At 33.1% G+C, this 25446-nt stretch overlaps 1 protein-coding gene across 8 annotated transcripts; it reads right to left on the reverse strand.

Moving 5' to 3' along the window:
* Positions 1–12844: 12844 nt before the first annotated feature.
* Positions 12845–24416, reverse strand: LOC127119242 (rhodanese-like domain-containing protein 6). 8 transcript variants are annotated; one of them, XM_051049441.1, is made up of 6 exons: positions 24158–24410; positions 23976–24074; positions 23852–23893; positions 13368–13512; positions 13171–13272; positions 12845–13042 (listed from the first exon to the last, which is right to left on the reverse strand). In XM_051049441.1, exons 1-6 carry the CDS (start codon positions 24353–24355, stop codon positions 12963–12965), a joined length of 666 nt encoding a protein of 221 aa, XP_050905398.1. In that variant the 5' UTR covers positions 24356–24410; the 3' UTR covers positions 12845–12962. The 8 variants fall into 8 exon arrangements, with proteins under 8 accessions (XP_050905398.1, XP_050905397.1, XP_050905396.1 ...); XM_051049440.1 differs by lacking the exon at positions 23852–23893 and adding an exon at positions 13763–13804 and having other exon boundaries at positions 24158–24403; XM_051049439.1 differs by lacking the exons at positions 23852–23893; positions 23976–24074 and adding exons at positions 13763–13804; positions 13892–13990 and having other exon boundaries at positions 24158–24402.
* Between the last annotated feature and the right edge of the window lie 1030 nt (positions 24417–25446).

The following is a 25446-nucleotide window of genomic DNA, read 5'->3' on the forward strand; positions in this document are numbered from 1 at the left end:
TACTCTTAATATTCATACCTATGTTTAAGACTTGATAACTCCTTATCCATGATCCATGAGATGTGATCATTAGTCTATATACATAATAGTCTTCATGCTTTAATGTTATCTCACTTCACAATAAAGCTCGACTACGGATACTTTAAGAATAATGTCCTTATGTTTAATGTGATCTCATGATTAAGTCATACTTGATACATTAAACAGACTAGCTATTCTAGGGACTTTATTAAACAAACATAATAAAGAAAAAGCCTTTTATTATTAATAAATAATTCGATACAAGTACCAAAAATAATTGGCCTCTAGGGCTTACACCAACAGTTTTGTGGTTATGAAATTTTGAATTTTGATGAAAATATTTGAAAGAATTGTTTTCAATTAGGTTAAATTGTCTTTATATATGATTTTAACTCGCCATTAATAACATTGATCTAGATAGATCCTTATTTTGTGAATGCCTAAGAGAGTGAGGTTCATCATGTTCCCTTTCTACATATCATATGTTTCTATGTTTGCAATTAACATTATACATGGTTGTAATATCTTCATATTTAACATTATAATTGGTTAGTACAATGCAGATGTTGGCAAAACCCTTTTCTTGCAACTTTAAAGTTTGACCACAATAAAATATATAAGTTAAGCTAATGCATTTGATTGTTGATAATGTCTGTAATTGAATGCCACTATCTTTCTATGGAACAAAGAATGTCACTATCTATGCAGAATGTCACTATCAACGATGTCAGTTCTTTTTATTTTCCTCTCATTCAGTCTATGCAGAATAAGATATTGTTTCCCTTGCTTTCTAATTAGTACTATTATGGTTATGATGTACTATTTTTATTGCCAGACACATGTTTGATGAATTGCTAGCGTTTGATGAATTGCTAGCTCTTGTCTTACAATTTCAAGGACTAATATATTTTTTGGGGGGGTTATTTTTATGCTAATTTATTTCTTACCTTTTGAATGTAAATTCGCATTGTGCTCCAAAAGATAAAGGAACAATTCAATGCAAAATCAGTTTCGGTAAAGGATGCTTATGGTGATGGACAACATGTTAGGTGAGCATACTTTTAACCATTGAAATGGATTTCTATTTTATCATGCCAGTTGGCTATGGTATATGGTTATCCTTGTTCGTAAAACTCTGATATAGTTGCCTATGGTTATCCTTATTTGTAAAACTCTGATATAGGGGTTTGTGGTTATCCTATAATTGTGGCTATCCTATAACACCCCTGTCATTTGACATGTCTTGGCATGTAGCATGTCATATTTTCAATGTTCAAATTCATGGGTAGTATTTGTTGTTTCTGGGTATATGATTAGTAATTGGTTTTTTAGATTGGAATTAAGTGTTATGTATAAGTCACTTATAAGTTATATGTTTGTTGACACCGTTACTGGATTCTACATAAGTGTCATGATGTGTGGTCTAACTACATTGTTGGCATGTGGTGGCTGATGCAATGTGAAGTTTCTTTGAGTTAGTGGGGGTTTATTTGAGATTTTATTGAAATATCCAATTCTAAAAAATTGCTATTGTTTCTTTGTCAAGGTTTTTCTATTTATCTCCCTTTGTAGTTTATGGAAATTTCATCTTTCATTGGCATGTACGTTGGAATTAATATGAATAGGATTATCATGGATAAGACTCGTGTAATTATGGTAATTAAGATAACTATAAATTTGTCTGTTTCTAACTCATTGTATGTATAAATAAACGTTAGTGTTTATCTTTTAATTTGATTACATATGTCTTGCATTTTTGGTGTATTCCATGAAATAAACTATTCAATTTTTTTTATATCTTTAAGTGAGGAAGAATCTAGTTTAGAGAGACTCATCAATGTTCCGAAAAGGAACTCCGCGTATTCATCAACGGTGATGGACCATCTAAAGATTTCAATGATTTTTGCACAAAGCTAGCTGGATTGTGAGAAAAGAAAAGTTGGATAAAATTGTGATGTTTGAAAATGATATTAATATGCATAATATGAAGTTGTTTGATAAGTTGGTTGGATGACATACCTTTAATTTGTTAAGATATACTGGGAAGAGTGCGGTTTACATTGAGACGGAGCATGTGTTTTGCATAGAAAGCTTGAATGGTCTGGATTTGTGTTGAACTCAAGGTTACTTTGGAAGGATGTTGATGATGTAGGAGAATTGCGATCCAAAACGCAACGGAAATTAAAATTTTCTCCTTTAGAGATCCTTACGAATGGGCATGATCGGTGATAGAATATTTACCTCTTATGACGGTTGAAACCTTTGGTGCAGATCTCTTGTGACGATCATGAACGTTAAATGATGACAACGTCTCTACTCAGTCCACACGAATGGATTCCTTCTATCTCAGTGCTAGCTGGTACGAATGAAGGCTTTGAGTGAGAGAGAGAGAGAGAGAGAGAGAGAGAAAACGAAAATAATGCAACCGCAATTAATGCTTCTGCATAAGGGTTCTATTTATATAACCACTTGTGTGGGCTTTAAGCTAAAAGGCCCACTTAAGTGTATTTTGGCCCATATCTTATAATATGCCCAAAATCACTTAAGCCCATGGTACCTTACCATATTTCGTATTCACTTAAGGGCACCGTACCTTACGGTGTTCCTTAGTTACTCTATCTCTCATCAATCCGTCCTTTGTATGTGACCCTGTAGGTTTTCGCGACGTTGGCAATTATATTAAATCACGCATTTAACATAATAAACAGTAAGCGGTATCTAGAAACACATCACTGCTACCCAAGACACAAAAATGTCATGTGATCTGACAAATCCTTCTGTGATAATACTTATGTGCATAATTACCCTTTTGCCCTTATGTCTATATTGAACACAAGGCATAAACCGTGTCATCCTTGTCCAGTTCAATATTGGGCCCATAAACATTTATCCTGTTACGCAGGATAGGCAAATTCCATCTAGGTCACTCATGTCCCTTAGCATGCTTCGTGGAGTACCCATCAACCGTCTTTATGGTCATCCAGTTACAGACAACGTTTGATCAGCAATAAAGCACTCAACTCTACATCTAGGGTCCATAGTGGTTTCAGGTCGAAGAGTGGTATACACCATTATCACCATGAGAATAACTTATGACATTTTGCATAACTTTCTATATAGTATTCTCATAGCGGGTCAATCCGGTATAAATATTACTCTTAATATTCATACCTATGTTTAAGACTTGATAACTCCTTATCCATGATCCATGAGATATGATCATCAGACTATATACATAATAGTCTTAATGCTTTAACGTTATCCCACTTCACAATAAAGCTAGACTACGGATACTTTAAGAGTAGTGTCCTTATGTTTAATGTGATCTCATGATTAAGTCATACTTGATACATTAAACGGACTAGCTATTCTAGGGACTTTATTAAACAAACATAATAAAGAAAAAGCCTTTTATTATTAATAAATAATTCGATACAAGTACCAAAAGTATTGCCCTCTAGGGCTTACACCAACAGATGATATACCAGAGTGGATCAAGGATCTCATTTTTTTTGTAAGTTCATTGATCAGTGCATTTTGATGCATATTCTTCTACTATTCTACTTAGACAACTCTATAGTTTATTCTATTATTTTTACTATTTTAGTGTGTTTTTATATTTAAGTTTATTTTTTGGTTTTATTTTATTTTCGTACTTTATTTTCAGCATAAGCAGTTATTTGATATCTTGTCACTATATAGATCATAACTTTAGCTATAAGAGTCAGATTGATGCATTCTAATATGAGTTGGAAAGCTAAGAGAATAAGCTACAAGTTTCATGTTGAAGTCAAAAGAAGATTCAGAGTGAAGAAGGGACGAATAATTCGTTAGAGTTTCAGATTTAATTAAAATAGTTAGTTTGGATTTGTCTCGTAACTCTTTCCAAGAGTACGGGACTTTGAAGCCTGGTTTTTAATGAATTTTTTTACTATTTTCATAGTTTCAGAAAAATACAAAAAACTGCTTCCACCCTAACTCCTCAAATTCATAGTTTTTTTTATTTTTAATGAATATTTTACTGTTTCCATAGTTTCATAAAAATCCAAAAAAATCCTCAAAATTCTTAATTGGCTTCATTAGATCAAATTGCATGTTATTGTACTTTTTTTATATTTTATTTTAGTCGTTTTTTGAGTTTTCCAACAATCTTGCTCTATATGGACATTGTTGGCATTTTCACATTTGTTATTGCATTGTTGAATTAACTCTGTGTTTTCTCATTCTTTGTTGATTTTCTTTCTTCCTATTGAGTTTAACATGGCTGATCAAAGAACATTAACATAACTCATTGCTCCTGATGTTAATTATATGGTTTATGTATCGAATATACTGGTGTTGTTGTTCCGTTTGAACTGAAACTTGGTTTAATGGTTTTGCCGGTGAGGATCTGCATAAGCATCTAAAGGAATTCCAGGTTGTTTTCTCTACACCTTTGAGACCTAAAGGAATAACAGAAAATTATATCAAGCTTAAAGCCTTTCCATTCTCACTACAGGGTGCTGCAAAAGACCGAATGTACTATCTTGAGCCTAATTATGTTATAACATGGAATGATTTAAAGAAATTCTTCCTAGAAAGATATTTTCCTATCTCCAGAGTTGCATCAATTAGAAATGATATATGTGGTATTAGACAGGGCAATGAATCATTGGCAGAATACCGAAGAAGATTCAAATAATTAGTGTCCAGCTGTCCTCAACACCAGATTACCGAGCAGTTACTTATCCAATACTTTTATGAAGGGTTGCTATCAATGGACATAAGCATTTTAGATGCTGCTAGTGGTGGAGCACTTGTTGATAAGACTCCAACTGCTGGAAAATCCTTGATTGAGAACATGTCACTCAACTCCCAACAGTTTTCTACCAGAAGCAATTTTGTCTAAGCAAAAGGTGTGAATGAGATTCATGTTTCTTCTTCCAACAAGGCTCTAGAAACCCTTGATGAGCTTACCTCTTTAGTGAAACATATAACATTAGGTAAAACTCAAACAGCGAACACCCGACCGATACATGTCCTCTTCTGCAAGATGAGTCGATCACTGAGTTGCCTTAAGCATATGCAGTAGTCATTTACAATCAAGGGAACAATCAGAATAGGTACAACATTCTTGACCTGTCCACTGACAAATACCATCCCAACTGTAGAAATCACCCAAACCTTCGGTATGGGCATCCACAACCTAGCCAACAATAGTTGATGCTACCCCTGCCACCACCATATAACCCTTCCCAAGTAACCACCTTTGCACCTTCCAGAATTTCACTTGAGAATCTTGTCAAGCAAATGGCTGTGAATAATCTTCAGTTTCAACAACGAACAAATTCTAGTATTCATACTTTGCAAACACAAAATTGACAGCTTGCCCTTTAATGAATGCCATGCAACAAGCTCAAGGATCGAACCAACTACCTGCCTAAACAGTAGTGAATCCAAAAGTCCATAATGTGAGTGCAATTTCCTTAAGATCCAGAAAAGTTGCAGAACCAGTCCCAGAAAAAAATAAAAAATTTGTTAGTGCAACACCTGAACCTTCTATTGTTGTTAAGGCTGAAAAAGAGTATGTACCACCAATCCCTTTCCCACAAAGAGTTCTGAAAATAAGAAAATTGACGAGGAAGACATATATATATATAGAGAGATTTTGGATGTATTCAAAAAGGTGGCAGTGAATATTCCACTACTTGATGTGATTAAGCAGATTCCAAAATACGTAAAATTTATAAAAGATTTATGCACACACAAGAGGAAGCTTATCGGAAACGAGAGAGTGAATTTGAGACGAAATGTTTTGGCCCTTATTCATCCTAAACCTTCACCTACCAGTTTATCCCTCACTCAGGCCATGCCACAAAAGTGCAAGGATCCAGGAACTTTTGTTATTCCTTATACCATTGGGGATAGTAAATTCGAAAATTACATGCTTGATTTAGGAGCGAACATTAATGTTATGTCTACTTTTATTTTTAACAATCGTGATATTGGTTCTTTGCAACATACAGGTCTTACTATTCAGTTGGAAAACATGAGTAATGATCACCCTATTGGAGTAGTGGAAGATGTTCTTGTTCAAGTTATTGACTTGATTTTTCCTGCAGACTTGTACATTTTGGACATGTATGGAGAAACAAATTCAAGCATATCAACAATCATTTTGGGCAGACCGTTCATGAAAATAGCTAAAACAAAAGTTCATATTGACGATGGAACCACGTCCATGGAATTTGGTGACATTGTTGTTAAATTCAACATTTTTGATGCTATGAGACATCCCTTGGAAGAGCATTCTATTTTTCAAATAAAGTTGCTTTTTGAAGTTGTTGATGAAGTTTATTCTGATTTGTTTTTAGCCAATTTTCCATCTTTTTCTGGTTTTGATGATATTTACTCATGTGATGATTGTACTAACACTAACCTTTATGATGTTTGTGCTGAGATTGATATTTACTCATGTGCTTGGAAGAGCATTCTATTTTTCAAATAAAGTTGCTTTTTGAAGTTGTTGATGAAGTTTATTCTGATTTGTTTTTAGCCAATTTTCCAACTTTTTCTGGTTTTGATGATATTTACTCATGTGATGATTGTACTAACACTAACCTTTATGATGTTTGTGCTGAGATTGATGTTGTCTTGCAGGGTGATAGTGTAAGTGAAACTTCTTATGTAGCTGAAGCTCTTGACATCCCGACTACCCCAAACATACCGTCCATTGAACAACCACCTTCTTTAGAGCCTAAAACACATCCTGAGGACTTATATTATTCATCAAAGCTTCAACTTGAGCAGGAACATAAGAAGGGAATTGAATGGACCTTAGCTGACACTCGTGATATTATTCGACCAATATGTATGCGTAGGATCTCACTTAAAGATGGAACAAAAGTAGTGAGGTAGCCCCATAATCCTTAGCTTCTTGATGTTTTGAAAAAGGACATCACTTTCACGTGCTCATTCAACACTTTTACTTATCGAAGATCCTTCTTTGATCCTGGAATACAAGGCGAAGGCACTCACCAAAATTTTAAGGTCAATGGACACTACCCGAAGCTACTCTATGAGATCTCCACTTTGGAAGAAGAGAAAGGTAGCTGCAAGAAGGAGATCGAAGACTTCAAAGGTGATCTCAACAAGGAATTCGAAATGTCAGATCTGGGTGACATTTCATATTTTCTTGGCATCGAATTCTACAAGAAGGTATGCAGGCGAAATTCTCAAGAGATTTGAGATGCAAGATTGCAACCCAACTTCAACTCCAGCTGAGCCCAGATTACAACTGTCGAAAGATTCAGATGAAGATGATGTCGGCCTAACCCAATATAGAAGACTTATTGGGTCACTTTGATACCTTTGTCACACAAGGTCTGACTTAGCATATAGTGTTGGTATGGTAAGTAGGTTCATGCAGAAGCCAAAGGTATCACATCTAGCCGCAGCGAAGAGGATACTAAGGTATATGAAAGGAACTCTCGACTATGGCATTTTGTTTCCTGCAGCTGATGAAGGAAAAGAATGCAAATTAGTAGGATACACCGACTCAAGTTGGTGTAGTGATGTTGATGATCGAAAATCCACAGTTGGCTATGTGTTTATGCTAGGTGGTGCACCAGTTGCTTGGAGTTCGAGAAAAGAACCAATAGTGGCATTATCGTTGTGCGAAGTAGAATACATAGCTACTTCTCTTTGTGCATGTCAATCAACATGGATGGTGAATCTGGTCGAAGAGATAACATTGAAGAGTCATGGAGCAATTACCATGAAGATCGACAGCATGTCAGCTATAAATCTAGCGAATAATCTGATAGCACATGGTCGAAGCAAGCATATTGAAATGAGGTTCCATTATCTTCGAGAAAAGGTAGCAGATAGGAAGATGATTGTGGAAAACTGCAGAACTGAGAATCAGATTGCAGACATCATGACAAAGGGAGTGCAAGTCGAAGTGTTCAGAAGGCTAGGAGATATGATGCATGTAGATAGCTTAGACACAATGAATTAAGTGGTGTGTTGAATTATAATTCCTTGTGTCGAAGCAGGTTGCTCGACAGAGCAAGGAAGTATCCAACCACCTAGTGTGTTAAGTAGTGTTAGCTATTTTGGGCTTTTATAATTTTGGGTTTTTATAGTTTTGGACTTTGACTTGAGGTCTAAGTTAACCTGGATCTATAAATAGGGGGAGTAACCCTTATTTTCATATAGAAGTGAATAGAGCATTCATAACATTGTATTCACAGTATTTTGCAGTTGCAAAGTGAATAAGAAGTTTTCCACAGTTTGTGGGCAGAGAGAAACTCTGCAGAATTATATTACTCTTCTCCTTCATCGTTCTAAACACTCTCTCTTTCTCCATTGCTCTTTTCTTTTCATTGTTATTGTGTGGGTAATAACAATCTTGTTCATCAAGATTGATTGAAATTCTCCATAGGTTTTGGGGGATTTCTAACAAATCTTACCTAATTAAAAGATGAGTTTGATATTAATACATTAACAAAAATAAAAATTTGTCATCAACCATACAATACGAAATTCAAGAATTTTAGAGGTTTGATATTTTGGCAAAATCATTAGATAAATTAGAAAAAAATAACAAGATCCAAGGATTATAATCAAGGAACTTACCAATTTGAAGGAAAAACACATGAAGATATTGAAGTAGGAGGTGGAGTTTGGACTGGTAACAACGCGGCCAGAAAAATCATAGCTTCCTTGAGTTTAACCCTTTTCTGGAAATAGTTGTTAAAAACATAATTAGAGTGAAATTTCATAGTATTGAGCTACAATAGATAAGCAGTAGTTTCAACAGTAGCAATTTTATTTGTTCCAACCTCATAGATCCTAACAATGAACTTGTCATTATTCTTATTGTTGCACCGTCTTGGTTGATGCCACATCCTGAACCGCACATGTCTTTGTGAAACGTGATCAGAAGTTGTCATTCTTCATTTTCGGCTCAATCATGCATGGATCTCTCTAGTAAATATCGTACCAACATAGAAGATACCGCCTGAATCAAATCATTCAACCACGTAGGATAGTGCAACCAGTATTTCCCCTTAGATAGGGAACTAGTTTCGGAAGCTCCATCGTGGTTTGGCTTCAATGTTCAGTATCAAATGAAAACTACACTCCCAATCAGGAATAAGGTTGAGTGGTTGCTCCCCCAATCCACTGTGTCGAGGTAGAGTGCTTTAGAAACGCGTGAAAGGAATTGATTATGACTCGGTGAGTTAACACCCAACCGGTTTAGTATAAGCATAGGAGAATAGGACTTTTCAGGTTTGGTATCGGGTGAAGACTATGCCACTCAAGAAGAGACATATGCTAGCAAACCACATTTAGTTTTCCGTAATTTTTCAGACGAGTTACTATTTTGGTGCTACAAATTAAAAATTAAATCAAATACTCAACTTAATATTTAAGTTAAAACTATTGACACAATAATGTAAAGACCAATGAAACAGAGATAACATAACCAAGGCCATTAAATCCCATTTGCATGTAAAAATTATCTGCTTGTTGGGGGTAGTGTTAACATCTTCCATGATCCTTGTTATTCGTATCGTCATTGTCGCAACTTATGTGGCTAGTGATGATGAAGTTTTGTTAGGTTATGAAAGAGGGATGAAGAATGAAAGATCGTGAGAGAGAGATAAGTTTTTCTTCACGAGAGAGATCACAAATTTTTTATGAGAGGGGCGTGCAATAACTAGAAATCTTTTGTTGTTTTTTTAATGGGTTGGCTTCCTGTATAAAGGGGAAAATGCATCAAACTGTTGCGGTTTTAAACTCCTCTAAAATAGGTTAATATTTATTTCATTAAAAAATATTACTTTTAATCCAATTTAAGGGGATTTTTGCAAATCTCCATACCGTGACGTTTATAATAGAAGAATTATCGCGACAAAACATATTTATATTTTTAGGTTTTCTTCAATTGAAAATAGGCATATTGTTTTAGCCAACATATATATTTTATTTACTTTTATTTTGATTAAGAAAGTGCTTTCAATGGACACGACCTATTTCGGAAAGGGTATTTTATTATTTTATCTGAATAATAAAAATATAAGTTCTTTTCATTTTTGATTTGATTAAAAAAATATTTTTATAAAAATCTAATATTTTTATTTCAATTCATCTAATCCTAATTATCTAATCATCGCATGTCATTAGGTGTGATCGAGCAACTCATCTCATCAAATATCGGGATAGACATAGGAGATTTCAACCTCGTATCTTATATAAATTCCATCCTATCTTATTTCACTCTCACTCTTAAAGTGTATCTCTTTAATTTTTTACTCCACCTTATCTAAAACTCTTATCTCCACATTGAAAGAATTCATGCTCCCTGCATTTCTTTTTTCTCGTTCCACCGTGAAATATAAATTATTTAAAATATTTTTTTTGAGGTCATTCATTTTCACATATGAATTATTTCTTAATATATAAAATATAGTTTAAATCGGTTTTGCAGTCTATTTAAAAAAGTCTTCATTTTATTTTTTTTTAAATCAAATAACTTATTTATTTCCAAAATCACACGATACGATCGATGACATTGGATCCAGGTATAATGTTACTTCATCGGCTTCATAACAAAAACACTTACTTACTCAATCCTAAAGTGTCACTCTATATGCATAGATAATACCACATGTAAAGTGCACCTAGTAGTTATAGCGTATTCGATATTGTCTGTCATCCTATGATCAATACAAGTTTAAGAGAAAACCTTAGCATTTCTAGCCTGTCAAATGCTATAAATTGTTTATGTTACAGCCACTTTTAGAATTTGTCTTCTCTAACCTTTGCATTTTGTTTCTTGAATGATCCAACTCCTCTCATGTCTCCATTTTATGGATTTCTATGATAGCCTATCCATTTTAGGAACTCAGTCTATATCTGATTTTTAAACATACATTCAAAAAACATATGATATACATTTTCCTCCTCTTGACAGAAGCTGCACAAATTTTCAGTCAGGATTCCAAAAAATTGTATTCTATCTTTTGTATTCAGTCTCCCCATTAGAGTTAACGACGGTGTGAATATTGCACGAGGCTTAGCATGGCTATTGAAGAAGATTTTCTTCTAATCCACTTGTTGTTTTTCTCCTCTCAGATCCTTATACATGTTTGTTGTCTTGTATTGTCTTGTTTGTAGGACTTCATTCCAATACCTTGTCTGCACCATTTTTCTCCGCATTTCAGAATATTTTTCAAGATCCATGAACACTCTGTGGTATGCGTCTTCAGGTAGTACACATTTATCCATGATGTTATGCAGATTCCCCAGAAGTTTACCTATGGTTTCTTGGTTCCAGTCCAAAAGTGAAATCATATTAAAGACTCATGAGTTCTTTGGGTTGAAGATTGTATCTCATGCCACAGGTGATTTTTTAGTTATCACATAAATACCACTCCACAAGAAACTTCTACATATAAATTCAATATGGTCTTATCACACATGTACTCCATAATCAGGAAAAATATCACAGGAGATATGGGATCTCCTAGCCTGAGCCCCTTTTTGCTTTCAAACATTCAATATGTTGTCCATTATATCTATATGACACGGTGTTTATAGAGACCGTTATCCAATTAAGGAATTTTGTTGGAAAATTTATTTCTCTCATGATATGAAATAAATTTTAAATTTTATTAATACATTAAATTTCCGATAATGTGTTTATGATTTTTGGTATATCAAAATTTTTGAAATTTACAAGATTACTGAAAATTATAAATATTTTATTTTATACCGAAAATTTCAACTAAAATAAATTTTTTGATAGTTCTCAATTTTAAGTATTATTTTAAAATTATCGAAAATTTTGATAGTTTAAAAAAATATAAAACTTTGGATTTTTTTTTAAATTCCAGTGTTCTTCATATTTTTTCTTTTAAATATTGAATTTTTTATCGAAAATTTTGAAATTTCCATTACATATTGCAAATTTCTGGTATTCTTCACATATTTTTTTCTGAAAATATTGATTTTTTTATCGGAATTTTCAGTAAAAAAATGGAAAATTCGAAAATTTCGAATACATATTATAAATTTATGGTAAAATTAAATAAATTTAAAAAAAAAATTGATTTTTACAAAAAGATATAATGGTAAAAATACTTTTAAGAGTCAGATTTGGCTGAGGTGTGTCAAGTTAAATATCCATTTCATATTTTCATAGGCTTTTTGTAAATTCATTTGAATTGCACATCTAGGTGAAATGTGCTTTCTACTATAACCCCTTAGCAATTCATGAGCACTAATAATGTTATCAGGTATCCGGGTATTTGGCTTTCATCCACCACTGCATTGATGACTCTACTTAGTCTTGTGGTAAGATTTTTGAGGTAATTTTGTAAAGAGTGGTGCAGCAAACAATAGGCCCTTCACTGTTTCTGCTCTAGGGGATTTAGGGATCAAGGTTACAAGAGCACAGTTGACTGCTCTGTACATTCTATTCTGAACAAAAATTCATATAAAGTATTCATTTTCAATATATATTGATTCATAAATTGTCTATACTTTTAATGATATACAGTTTTAAACCTAAAACTATATGAATTGATGGGCCACAATAGAACAAAAGAGAATGAAATATAAAATATGAAGTGAAAAGATCAGACTGAAAATTTTGAAAAGATAAAACTGAAATAAATTTTTTATTCTATTGTTTTAAGTTGCCTACATCCCAAATTGATCTGATTCTTATTAATAGCTTGTAGATATGAATGAGTGATCTGGTTCTTATTTATATATGAAAAATCATCTACTTATCAAGTTCATCTTCATAGCTTATCTAGACATATCAAACTTAGGTGGTTCAACATATGTATTAGTTATAACAGACAAAACACATTAATCTCCCACAAAATCATTATACATTTTGGATCAAGTTTCATAGAAAGGGAGCAAAAATTCTACATCAAGATTCAATTCTTGCTTTGACCATCTGATAGCATTCCCTGAATTGTGTTGATGAAACCAAGCATAGTTCCAAGACTCTTTTCATCTGGATAAAAAAATCACCAAACCAATTTTATACATACAAAACAAATGTTCAAAAATACATCCTAGAAACATCAATTGTTAAAAGTTCACAAAATTATCAAATGAAGTAAGTCATGTTATGTGACTTACCAAGTCTTGGGATTGTGTGTCCTTTTGGATGATGAATCACAACAGGGTCAACAAAAGCCTCTTGCAAAATAATGCTTTCTGGCTTCATGAAATCTGTCTCACCTTAATCATATTATAAGAAACAAGTATATTGATAAGTAATGTGACTTGAATGATTGCAAAAAATAATTACAAGTGATTGTTTCTTGAAACTATACCTATAATGTGAAGAGAGGGGCAATCAATGGGTTTTGAAAATGCATTGGAAGCTAGTTTAGGTGTTCCATATTTCATTCCACCAAACATGGCTCCTGATATCAGAATCAGAAACTTGATCTTGTTTATCTTCTCAAGTGCTACTCCCTAAAATCATCACTACCATAATCAATTCAATGCTAAATCAAAGCAATCATAATTCAATATCAACCTAGGATTTCATTCGGATAAACAACTTAATTAAGGGCTTATAACATAACCATTTAACATGAAATACGTATATCCGACACGAACCATTTATCATCACAGTGCTTATGTATAACCTAAATCTATCATGAAGAGTTTATAGAAATAAGTTGAAAAGAGTTTATGGAAATGTCAATGCATAAAGTAGTACCTGTTCCTGCATTCCTGGCAATGCAGCCGCTAAAAATGCACCCTGATTAACATAATTCGCGATAAGTCAAAACCAAAAGAAAGAAAAAAAAATGCATTTTCAGCTTTTTCCAAGCAATGAAAACCGTACTTGAGAAAATCCAAGTACACCATCAAAAGGACCATTTTCCAGCATATAATCTTCAACATATGTTAAACATTCTTCAAAGTTCCTATACTCAGTGAAATCCTGCACACAAATAAATAAAATATTATTTAATCACTAACACAATTAAATAAACAAGATTATGATTAACTGTTCCAATAAGTAACCTCATTGGCTTGGAACCATTCGTAATAAGGTGGATCGAAAATGCCTTCAACATCTGATTTTCCTTGTGCTGGAAATTGACCGTCGATGAAAACTAGGTCCAGTTTTTGGAGTACAGTTTCAGGCCAACGTGAGACTAGTTTCTTGAGGATTTGACCACTTGTTCTGAATCCATGGAAACAGAGGATTCTGGGTTTCATCTGGATTTGCTCTTCTATGATGTTGTCACTAACTAATGTTTCGGTGTTTTTATTTTAATGCCTCTACCAACACAATCATGACACGTCACACTCAATTGAGATAATTATATTTCATGTGACACGATTTATTTTCTTCATTGGGTTCTATTTACGATGGAAAGAATTTTTTAAATTTTTTAAATAATTAATGTATTAATCCCGTTCAAATAAATAACATAAAAAAATATTTTTGTTTTTATAAATAGGATTAGAAATGGTACTTGTTTTAGTCTTATTTATAAATAAAAAATTACTTTTTAAATTTATTAAATAAATAATATATATGAACGATCATATATATTAATTATTGAATAAATTAAAAAACATTTTTTTTGTTCTATAAATAAGATTAGAGATAGTATTATATTGGAAAATTCATGTTGTCAACTTTAATTTGAGTCAAACTTTTAGCTTGTGGACCATCTTATGGGCAGCCCACTTACAATTTTTTGGACAAATGTAACCCTAGAATAAAAAAAATTAAAAAAAGTTATCCTACATTCCCCACAATAGTAATTGTTCCACCTCTAGGATTTATGCTGATTTGACCAATTTATTTTTGTATATATAACTAAATATTTAAATATTTATTTTTTTCTAATTTCTTTTTCAATTGATCATATGCACAAGTGAGGGGAGAGAGAAAATCACTCATTCATTACATACCACAACCATCTAAACAAATAGATATGGTGAAAAGAATTTCCTAAAATACATTTAAATAAATGACTCTGTCCTTATTTTTAAATTTGGTCTTCACTAGATTACTTAAAATTGAGTAATTTAGAGTGTTTTCCTTTTTTTATCATCACAAGATTACATAAATTTTATTGATATGTAGGTTGTTAAACACCTCGTTAAATTACATAATATTGACACTACTACAAATTATATATTTCATAACAAAGTTTTCACCTCATCCAAATAAAAATTTAAAAGTTAGAAAAATTTAAAAGTTTTCACCTCGTTGTTTTTTCTTTTTCTTTCTTTAAAAACTCTTTAGTCAGATTCTAAACATAATGTTATAGAATCTGAGTTAGTTAGAGATAGGAACAGATATAAAAAGTGAAAGAAAGAATAAACGACACACATAGTTATACTAGTTCCTCTCACAAATCAAGAGTAATCCAGTCCCCTTGTGCTTACAAGGCATTTTCATTATAATCACACAAGATTACAATTTTCTTAAGAATACGAGCAAGAGACTTTTTTGCTTACGCACACAAGTATAAAACTACCTTGCTCAAACACAAAAGTTTGAGACTTCCTTGCTCACACACACAAGCATGAGACTTCCTTGCTCAAACACACAAGTCTGAGAGATTTCATTGTTCAAGGATACAAGCTCAAGACTTCCTTGCTTTAGCACACAAGCTAAATAATTCCTTGCTCAAGTACACAAGCTCAAGACTTCCTTTCTTTAACACACAAGCTAAAGAGGAGAGTTGACTAATGATAAAATCTTCTTCACCCGAGACAATGACGAGCTTGTCATCGACGACAAACTTCATTTTCTGATGCAAAGTAGAAGTCATTGCCCCAGCAGCATGTATCCACGGACGTCCCAAAAGGCAGCTATAAGCGGAATTTATGTCCATGACTTGGAAATTGATGAGGAATACATGTGGTCCGACTTGGATTGGTAGCTCTACCTCCCTAACTACTGCCCTCCGGGAACCGTCAAATGCTTTTACCACAAGTGCACTAGGTTTCATTTCCGAACCATGGTAAGATAATTTAGCAAGTGCCCTCTTTGGTAGAACATTGAGGGACGATCCAGTGTCAACTAAGACCCTGGCTAGAGCATCTTCTTGGCACTTTATGGATACATGTAAGGCGCGGTTGTGATTCTGTCCTTCCTTGGTTAGCTCTTCATTGTTGAAACTTAGAGTGTTGCAAGTTGTGATATTGGCGACCACCCCGTCGAATTGGCCAACCGTTATGTCCTGAGTAACATGAGCTTGAGCAAGCACTTTCAGTAGAGCCTCCATATGAGCTTGGGAATTCATAAGCAAGGACAAGATAGATATTTTTGACGATGTTTGATGTAACTGATCAACTATCTTGTAGTCGCTTTTCTTTATCATTTTTAGAAATTCAATCGCTTGATCTGATTGCACTGCCGGCGATACCCCTCCATACTTTGGGGCATGATTTGTAGTTGTAGCTTCCCTTGTTGGTTCTTAAGGGATTATATTGACATCGGGAGTATAAATCTGACCGCTACGGGTCATTCTGCTCGTCCCTGCGATGTTAGTGATATTGGTGTCAACATTCTCCAAGCTTTTCTCACCTTCAACATCTTTGGATTCTTCATCTATCACTCCATCTACCACAGTTACGTCATATTTCCAAGGCACCGCCTTGGTGCTTTCAAAGGGAAAGGGGATAGGCATACAAACTACCACGGGTGATGGATGAACAACATCTTTTCTTTGATAAGTTATCTCAACAGGCTCTGGAAGATTGAAAAAGGGTTCAATGACTGAAATTTCCTCATTTGTTGCAGGACCACAAACTTGTAAAACACCTTGATCCATTAATTTTTGAATATCAGTTCGCACCACTTTACATCCCCTTGGATAAACGGCACATTCTTCATAGTTGTCGTGACAGGTATCAATCAAACTAGCTCCCACCAATCTTGCATGGAGTGCTATCAACGGAGTTTTAACATCTTCAACATTTTTTATTATACAAACATCAGAAACATCCTCAATGGCATTAACATCACCATACGTCGGCAGAGGGTTACTTTTTACGTTGGGTCCAACATCTCGGAATGAAAGGATCTTCTTCTCAACCAACTCTCACACAATATGCTTCAAAGCATAACATCCCTCTAAATTATGCCCAGGGGCACCCTCATGGAAAGGACAATGAGCATCTTGATTGTACCATGGAGGTAAATGATTTGGTGGGGGATCCAAAGGTCTGGGAGTCACCAACCCTTTCTGCAGCAACGATGGGTATAACTCAGTGTACGTCATAGGGATTGAAGCGAAAGAAGGTCTACCTCTTTGTACCCTATTTTGATTTGGAAGGTTTTGTAGACGTGGAGCATGTGCCATTGGCTGTTGATAAGCGGGTGCCATGGGTGTTTGCTGGTATACTGGTACTTGTTGAACAGGTTGATAGACAATCTCTGGTTTTACAAATTTCTCACCTAATAATTATCCTTGGAATTTCTATCTAAGACTCTCCTAGATATGAGATCCCTATCGCTTCCCTTAAATCATACATCAGTGATAACAACTGAAAACAATCAATAAACAGAAGACACACTTCCAATGAAACAGAATGCACTATTGCTTAAAAGCTCATGAGTGATTCACAATTATAACTCAATAAACTCAATCCAATTCAAGTATCAAAGAGATACTAGAATGGCTCACAAACAACAACGACAACAAGACCCTAACAATAACAATTTCCAACACAACCTCATGTTTTTCTTAGGTTTAGAATCACTCTTTAAATAGCCTCAGAATAATATGGACTTCGGGACAAAAAAATTAGCATATCCAAAATAAATCAAATCAAATATGATCAAATCAAATCTGATGTCTCCTTAAATATTTTGACATCTGTTATGCATAATATCTGATCAAGTCAAATTTGATGTCTCCTTAAATATTTTGACGTTCATTCTACAGAATCAAATATGATGTCTCCTTAAATATTTTGACATCCATTCTACAAAATCAAATATGATGTCTCCTTAAATTTTTTGACATCCATTTTGCAAAATCAAATCTAATGTTTCCTTAAATGTTTCGACATCCCGCCTGCACAATCTTCTGCAGAATCAAATCAAATATTTTCTTATATGTTTTGACATCCATTTTGCATAATCTTCTACAGAATTAAATCAAATTTGATCTAAGGTTTTCTTAAAATGTCTCAACATCCCTTTTTATGAAACAAGGGCACAACTTGAAATGAAACAAGAGTTCTTAAAATAAACCTTCTTGGACAGTCAGATATGATAGTTGAATATTCTGAGAATCTTCAGATATCTCATAATAAAATAAGTCTTCCAAGAAGTAAAATAAAACATGCAAAGATATTTTATCAACATGTCACTTCATCTTGCTTAACATCTTACTGTGATATAAGTTTTAACAAAATTGTTTCCAATCATAAAAATACAGAACTAACACTAGTTTGATAAACCTTTGCTACAAAAGGAATTAGCAGTTGTATGCTAGCATATCTTGTGAAGAACCTAGAGCTTTAGGTTATCACGTAATAAAGTATGTTAAGAGATGAACATTGACCTATCAGTGTCACCTTGGTCCTTGCGCTTTGATTATCTTAGATTCTGATCACCAGAAACAGACTTCTCTAAAGTTTGTTCTTCAGAGGCTGGCTCCTTCAGAGTCTGATCTTTCAATGTAGAACTTTTTGGAAGATGACTTCTTTAGAGTTAGTTATTCAGCTTCTGATACATCAGAATATGATCTTCATGCTTCTCTTTGGATGTTCAGAGTCAGAACCAATTCTTGAATTTAATATGATTTTTTGTCTATGATCCTGCGCATTTGAACATACATTAGTATACCTTATTATTCTTAAATACTTTGTTATCATCAAAACTCAAAGGATACGGGACAAACCAATTTTGTTTCAAAAAATCGAGGTAAAATGTCAAGGCACGCCATGTTCTTTTTTAAAAATAAGTACCACATATCCCCTCGGTTTATAAATATAACTTAGGGGAAAAATAATCCAGGACATGTTTCAAATCTCAACAACGACAATTTATGTTTTTATTACTTTAAAAGTGGTGTCTTTCATTTTTTTATATTTTAAATTAATGATCTATACTTTCGGTTATATTTAATATCCAGGAGATTATATTCTCATATTTTACTATAAAACACTTGTTAATCATATTTTACCATAAACCTAAATTATACGTAGTCGCTCCAAAGTCTTACACATCATTCTTTGGGATGAATTGCAAGATAAAAAAAATCTTCAATGTTCTTCAATATTTAACAAAATAATTTTGTTCTACCCTTGCAATCTATCTCACATAATGATGTTAATGTTGTTGTTGTGTTTTTGTAATAACCTTCTTATGTTGTCAATCAAAGAAAAGATTGAGAAATTTATTACTTTCCTCGGTTGACAACATTGATAAATTTATTCATAAACACAATCATACATTTATGTTTTATGTTCTCTTTCATGTGAAAGCATTTACCACGAAACATTTTCTCAAGATAATGAAATCTGGTTGGGGTGGATTTTACAAGTACATAAAAAACAATTCTCTTAGTTGGAACAGATAACTTATTAGAATTTTGAAAAGATATGTTGTTCTCCAATAATCCATTGTTAAAATATTTATTTATTTAAATAATTTATTTTAATATTTTATGTAAATAATGTAAATATAAAAAAAAAGTTATTCACATCAGTTTTTAACAGAAACCGAGAGGTATGTGGCGCTTGGGATTGAACATATTATATTGTATTTTTTATCTAAAAAGAAACACATTTTACCTTGGTTTTGAGTAATAACTGAGGTAAAATATAAGCGTGTTTATTCAGTTTCTTCACCGTCCTTAAAAAATATTTATCGTTCATTTAATGAGTATCAACGCTCAAGATACTACCATTAGGGATCCTCGTGAAACCTAAAACCCTCATTATAAAAGCATTCTAAATATTAAAAATTGATAATGAAACATTTGACATGAAAACTGTGAAACTTAAAAAGGTGTTTATTATTTTTGGGAAAATTTATCAATGATGGATTGCAAGAGTAGAAAATTATTTGGGTTCAAGATTTGTATTCTTAAATAATCATATAAGTGAATACTTATTTTATTTATCTAACATTTTTTTTTGTTTTATATCATACATTTGATGTTCCTCAAGATAAATGAAACGAGAATCCCCAACATTTGCTCTTCTCCAAGATATCAAACATTTGTTCTTCACCGATAGTGACGACGATAAATCAGATTCAACATTTTTACTTTAATATCATGTGTAAACAATGTAATATTATGTGTAAAAAATATAGTTTGTAAACAAATTAATTTATTAATATTCTGTGTAAACAATGTAATGAGTATTTTAAAAAAAGAATATATATTTCCCCTCAATTTTGTTATTAAACCGAGAGTTATATGGTGTTAGTTTGGAAAATATAAAAAAAAACTATTATTGAGGATCGAACTCATGATCATTTCAACTAACCCCTCGAATATTCTTAAACTGAGGAGTAAAGTGGCAACTTTTCATGATGCCCTTCATTACCTAGTCACTTTAACTGAGGTTAAATCAACTTTATGTCCAAGGTTACACGTATTTTTTGTAGTAATGTGAGTGGTGAAGTATTTTGTTATTTGCTTCAGCGAGTTGCTTTTGTTTGTATTATCTGGTATTTTTTTAATTTATTTCTATTTATGTATTATTAATATATTTTTATTAGTGAAGCGTTGTCGAGGATGCAAAAGTAGGATCATTCTGCATGGTAGAGGACAAGAAGGTTTTCAAGCTTAGATCGCGATTAACACACAACAAGATAAGCAATGCACGATTGCGGAGCAACAACATCATTTTCAAGAGGATCGTATGACACATCTCTTTTAATATAGTACGAGCATCACATTGCTCCCTAATTATGGCATGGAGAGGTAGGTAATTTATTTTTATTTGTTTTAATAATATTTAATTTTTAATAATTTTATATATTTTATAATGGATAATTTAAATTATCTTCAAGAGAAAGGTCCGAAGAAAGAATTAAAGGTTACAACACATGGTAAAAAATTGACAGATTGAGTTCCACAATATCTTCAGCCCATGATACAAGATTGGTTAGATGACTCTAGTCTAGTTTCACTTCAAAGAGTAAATTTGAGAATGGTTGATCTCGTCCTTATTGTCATACCCCAAAATTTACCCTATCTTTCACAATGTTTATCTAGGTATATAACTCTGCAGAATTATATTACTCTTCTCCTTCATCGTTCTATACACTCTCTCTTTCTCCATTGCTCTTTTTTTTTCATTGCTATTGTGTGGGTAATAACAATCTTGTTCATCAAGATTGATTGAAATTCTCCATAGGTTTTGGGGGATTTCTAACAAAACTTACCTAATTAAAAGATGAGTTTGATATTAATACATTAACAAAAACAAAAATTTGTCATCAACCATACAATACGAAATTCAAGAATTTTAGAGGTTTGATATTTAGGCAAAATCATTAGATAGATTAGAAAAAAATAACAAGATCCAAGGATTATAATCAAGGAACTTACCAATTTGAAGGAAAAACACATGAAGATAATGAAGTAGGAGGTGGAGTTTGGACTGGTAACTGTTAGGGACCAATTAGTACTACTTTTTATATCATTTTATTGGTCCCTTTTACCAAGTTTTGATGTAATTACACACTTTTATTCTCACTATTTTGTATAAATGCAATTAGGTTTAATTTATTTTGTTTTGAATAGTTATTTCACATATTTGTTAGTTTTGTAGAATTTTTGGTTAAGAAGGCTTTGGATTGCAACACCACACTGTGGAGGAAGCTTGCCAAACAAGGAAGCTGGAGAAGCAACAGTTCGCGCCGCGAACTACCTTCGCGCCGCGAAGGCTGTGAATCCAGCAAGCTGACTGAGGGTCAAAAGTGCTGTCTTGCAGAAAAAGTTTATTGCCATTTTGATGTCTGCCTGGGAATTGCTTTCCTGCTTTAGATGATAATGGCCAATTAGGGAAATGTCAACCTTTTTTGTTAGGAAAATACATATTCTAGGGAATACACTATTATCATACACACATTGATATTGAGAGCTTTTTGTAAGAGAGAAAGAGAGTTTTTTTCTTCTTTAACTTTCTGCTTTGAACAATGATGATGAGGAGCTAAACTCCCCTTTGTCAAGATTGGAGGTAGTAGCTATTCTCATATGTTTATGTATTCCATTTGATTTATATGTATGATAAATATTGTTGATGTATTGAATACTGTTTTTGCCCTAAGTTGAAAACCAGATTTGAGTAGTTGTCGAGAGAGATTATTTGAGTCTTGACATAAAACAAATTTTCAAGTAGTGAATAAGTTGTAGAGATAGATTTACTCATTACTCTTCTTTGGTATTAAACATTAAAGATTGCTATATTGATAGTTAGGTGGAGAGATCGTCTAAGGATCAATATAGTGATTATCACAATATCATTTAGACATAAATGACTTTGAGAGGATACTTGAACATCATCAATAATCTTGAATCTATTTATTTATCATAAGGAATCATAAGCATTTGAAATAGTGAACTTCAATCTTGCCAAGCTTTTATATTTGATTAAAACCATTCTACTATTTTTAGTGACATTTACTCACAAGATAATTTTCCAAACAAAACAACCTTGTTACTTTCTAAACTTATAACATTTGGATTATAGAACGGCGGTAATATCAACCAATCTCTGTGGATACGATATAAAATATTTGCCGAAGATATACTTTTCAACAGTAACAGCGCGGCCAGAAAAATCATAGCTTCCTTGAGTTTAACCCTTTTCTGGAAATAGTTGTTAAAAACATAATTAGAGTGAAATTTCATAGTATTGAGCTACAATAGATAAGCAATAGTTTCAACAGTAGCAATTTTATTTGTTCCAACCTCATAGATCCTAACAATGAACTTGTCATTATTCTTATTGTTGCACCGTCTTGGTTGATGCCACATCCTGAACCGCACATGTCTTTGTGAAACGTGATCAGAAGTTGTCATTCTTCATTTCCGGCTCAATCATGCATGGATCTCTCTAGTAAATATCGTACCAACATAGAAGATACCGCCTGAATCGAATCATTCAACCACGTAGGATAGTGCGACCAGTATTTCCCCTTAGATAGGGAACTAGTTTCGGAAGCTCCATCGTGGTTTGGCTTCAATGTTCATTATCAAATGAAAACTACGCTCCCAATCTGGAATAAGGTTGAGCGGGTGCGCCCTCAATCAGGAATAAGGTTGAGCGTTTGCTCCTCCAATCCACTGTGTCGAGGTAGAGTGCTTTAGAAACGCGTGAAAGGAATTGATTATGACTCGGTGAGTTAACACCCAATCGGTTCAGTGTAAGCATAGAAGAATAAGACTTTTCAGGTTTGATATCGGGTGAAGACTATGCCACTCAAGAAGAGATATATGCTAGCAAACCACATCTAGTTTTCCGTAATTTTTCAAATGAGTTACTATTTTGGTGCTACAAATTAAAAATTAAATCAAATACTTAACTTAATATTTAAGTTAAAACTATTGACACAATAATGTAAAGACCAATGAAACAGTGATAACATAACCAAGGCCATTAAATCCCATTTGCATGTAAAAGTTATCTGCATGTAAAACTTAATTAAGGGCTTATAACATAACCATTTAACATGAAATACGTATATCCGACACGAACCATTTATCATCACAGTGCTTATGTATAACCTAAATCTATCATGAAGAGTTTATAGAAATAAGTTGAAAAGAGTTTATGGAAATGTCAATGCATAAAGTAGTACCTGTTCCTGCATTCCTGGCAAAGCAGCCGCTAAAAATGCACCCTGATTAACATAATTCACGATAAGTCAAAACCAAAAGAAAAAAAAAGCATTTTCAGCTTCTTCCAAGCAATGAAAACCGTACTTGAGAAAATCCAAGTACACCATCAAAAGGACCATTTTCCAGCATATAATCTTCAACATATGTTAAACATTCTTCAAAGTTCCTATACTCAGTGAAATCCTGCACACAAATAAATAAAATATTATTTAATCACTAACACAATTAAATAAACAAGATTATGATTAACTGTTCCAATAAGTAACCTCATTGGCTTGGAACCATTCGTAATAAGGTGGATCGAAAATGCCTTCAACATCTGATTTTCCTTGTGCTGGAAATTGACCGTCGATGAAAACTAGGTCCAGTTTTTGGAGTACAGTTTCAGGCCAACGTGAGACTAGTTTCTTGAGGATTTGACCACTTGTTCTGAATCCATGGAAACAGAGGATTCTGGGTTTCATCTGGATTTGCTCTTCTATGATGTTGTCACTAACTAATGTTTCGGTGTTTTTATTTTAATGCCTCTACCAACACAATCATGACACGTCACACTCAATTGAGATAATTATATTTCATGTGACACGATTTATTTTCTTGATTGGGTTCTATTTACAATGGAAAGAATTTTTTAAATTTATTAAATAATTAATGTATTAATCCCGTTCAAATAAATAACATAAAGAGAATATTTTTGTTTTTATAAATAGGATTAGAGATGGTACTTGTTTTAGTCTTATTTATAAATAAAAAATTACTTTTTAAATTCATTAAATCTGAGAGATTTCCTTGCTCAAGGATACAAGCTCAAGACTTCCTTACTTTAGCCCACAAGTTAAATAATTCCTTGCTCAAGTACACAAGCTCAAGATTTCCTTGCTTTAAAACACAAGCTAAATAATTCCTTGCTCAAGCACAGAAGCTAAGACTTCCTTACTTTAGCGCATAAGTAAGGACTTTCTTACTCAAGCACACAAGCTCAAGACTTCCTTGCTTTAGTACACAAGTTAAAAACTTCCTTGCTCAAGCACAAAAGCTCGAGACTTTCTTTCCCAAACACTTAGGAAGATACTTCTAGTAATCTACCTAACATATAACTGATTGTTGGTTGAATACACTTGATATACAATCAGAGGTGTATAAATAATACAACACAATATGACTCTTTTAGGACTTAAGGATTTCTAAGATTTACAAGGATAAGAAATCCTTCAGTTTAACTTGTGCAAAAACTTTGACATAGTAGCTTCTCTTTGATTGACAATCTTGGTGTATTACCATGTACAATAACTATCCTTGTTGTTGTTGTGTTCTATGTTGTTTCGAGCTTCAAGTTTTTTAGTTCCTTAAATAATGAGGAAAATTGTCGTTGAAGATGTAACCATTGAGTCCTTTGAGAAGCTTCAAAAGAGATGTTGGGAGGCGATGAAATGATTCACCAAATCGTCAGGTTAGGTGAAACCTAGTTGAAATTCTGGCACGCAGATATCAGATGTCGCATGCAATGTCACAACACTAATATCGGGACTTCATACAACAATAATAGTAAGCAGAT

This window comes from Lathyrus oleraceus, chromosome 2 (genome assembly GCF_024323335.1).
Source record: "Lathyrus oleraceus cultivar Zhongwan6 chromosome 2, CAAS_Psat_ZW6_1.0, whole genome shotgun sequence".
NCBI classification, from domain to species: Eukaryota; Viridiplantae; Streptophyta; class Magnoliopsida; order Fabales; family Fabaceae; genus Lathyrus; species Lathyrus oleraceus.

Bases quoted from the DNA above. Each gene is read 5' to 3' on its own strand.
- LOC127119242 (XM_051049441.1), bottom strand. From the start codon at position 24,355: ATGAAACCCAGAATCCTCTGTTTCCATGGATTCAGAACAAGTGGTCAA. The intron at 24,075-24,157 runs GTTACTTATTGG...ATTTGTGTGCAG, and splicing joins AATGGTTCCAAGCCAATGAG to GATTTCACTGAGTATAGGAA. The intron at 13,273-13,367 runs GTATAGTTTCAA...AATATGATTAAG, and splicing joins CCCCTCTCTTCACATTATAG to GTGAGACAGATTTCATGAAG.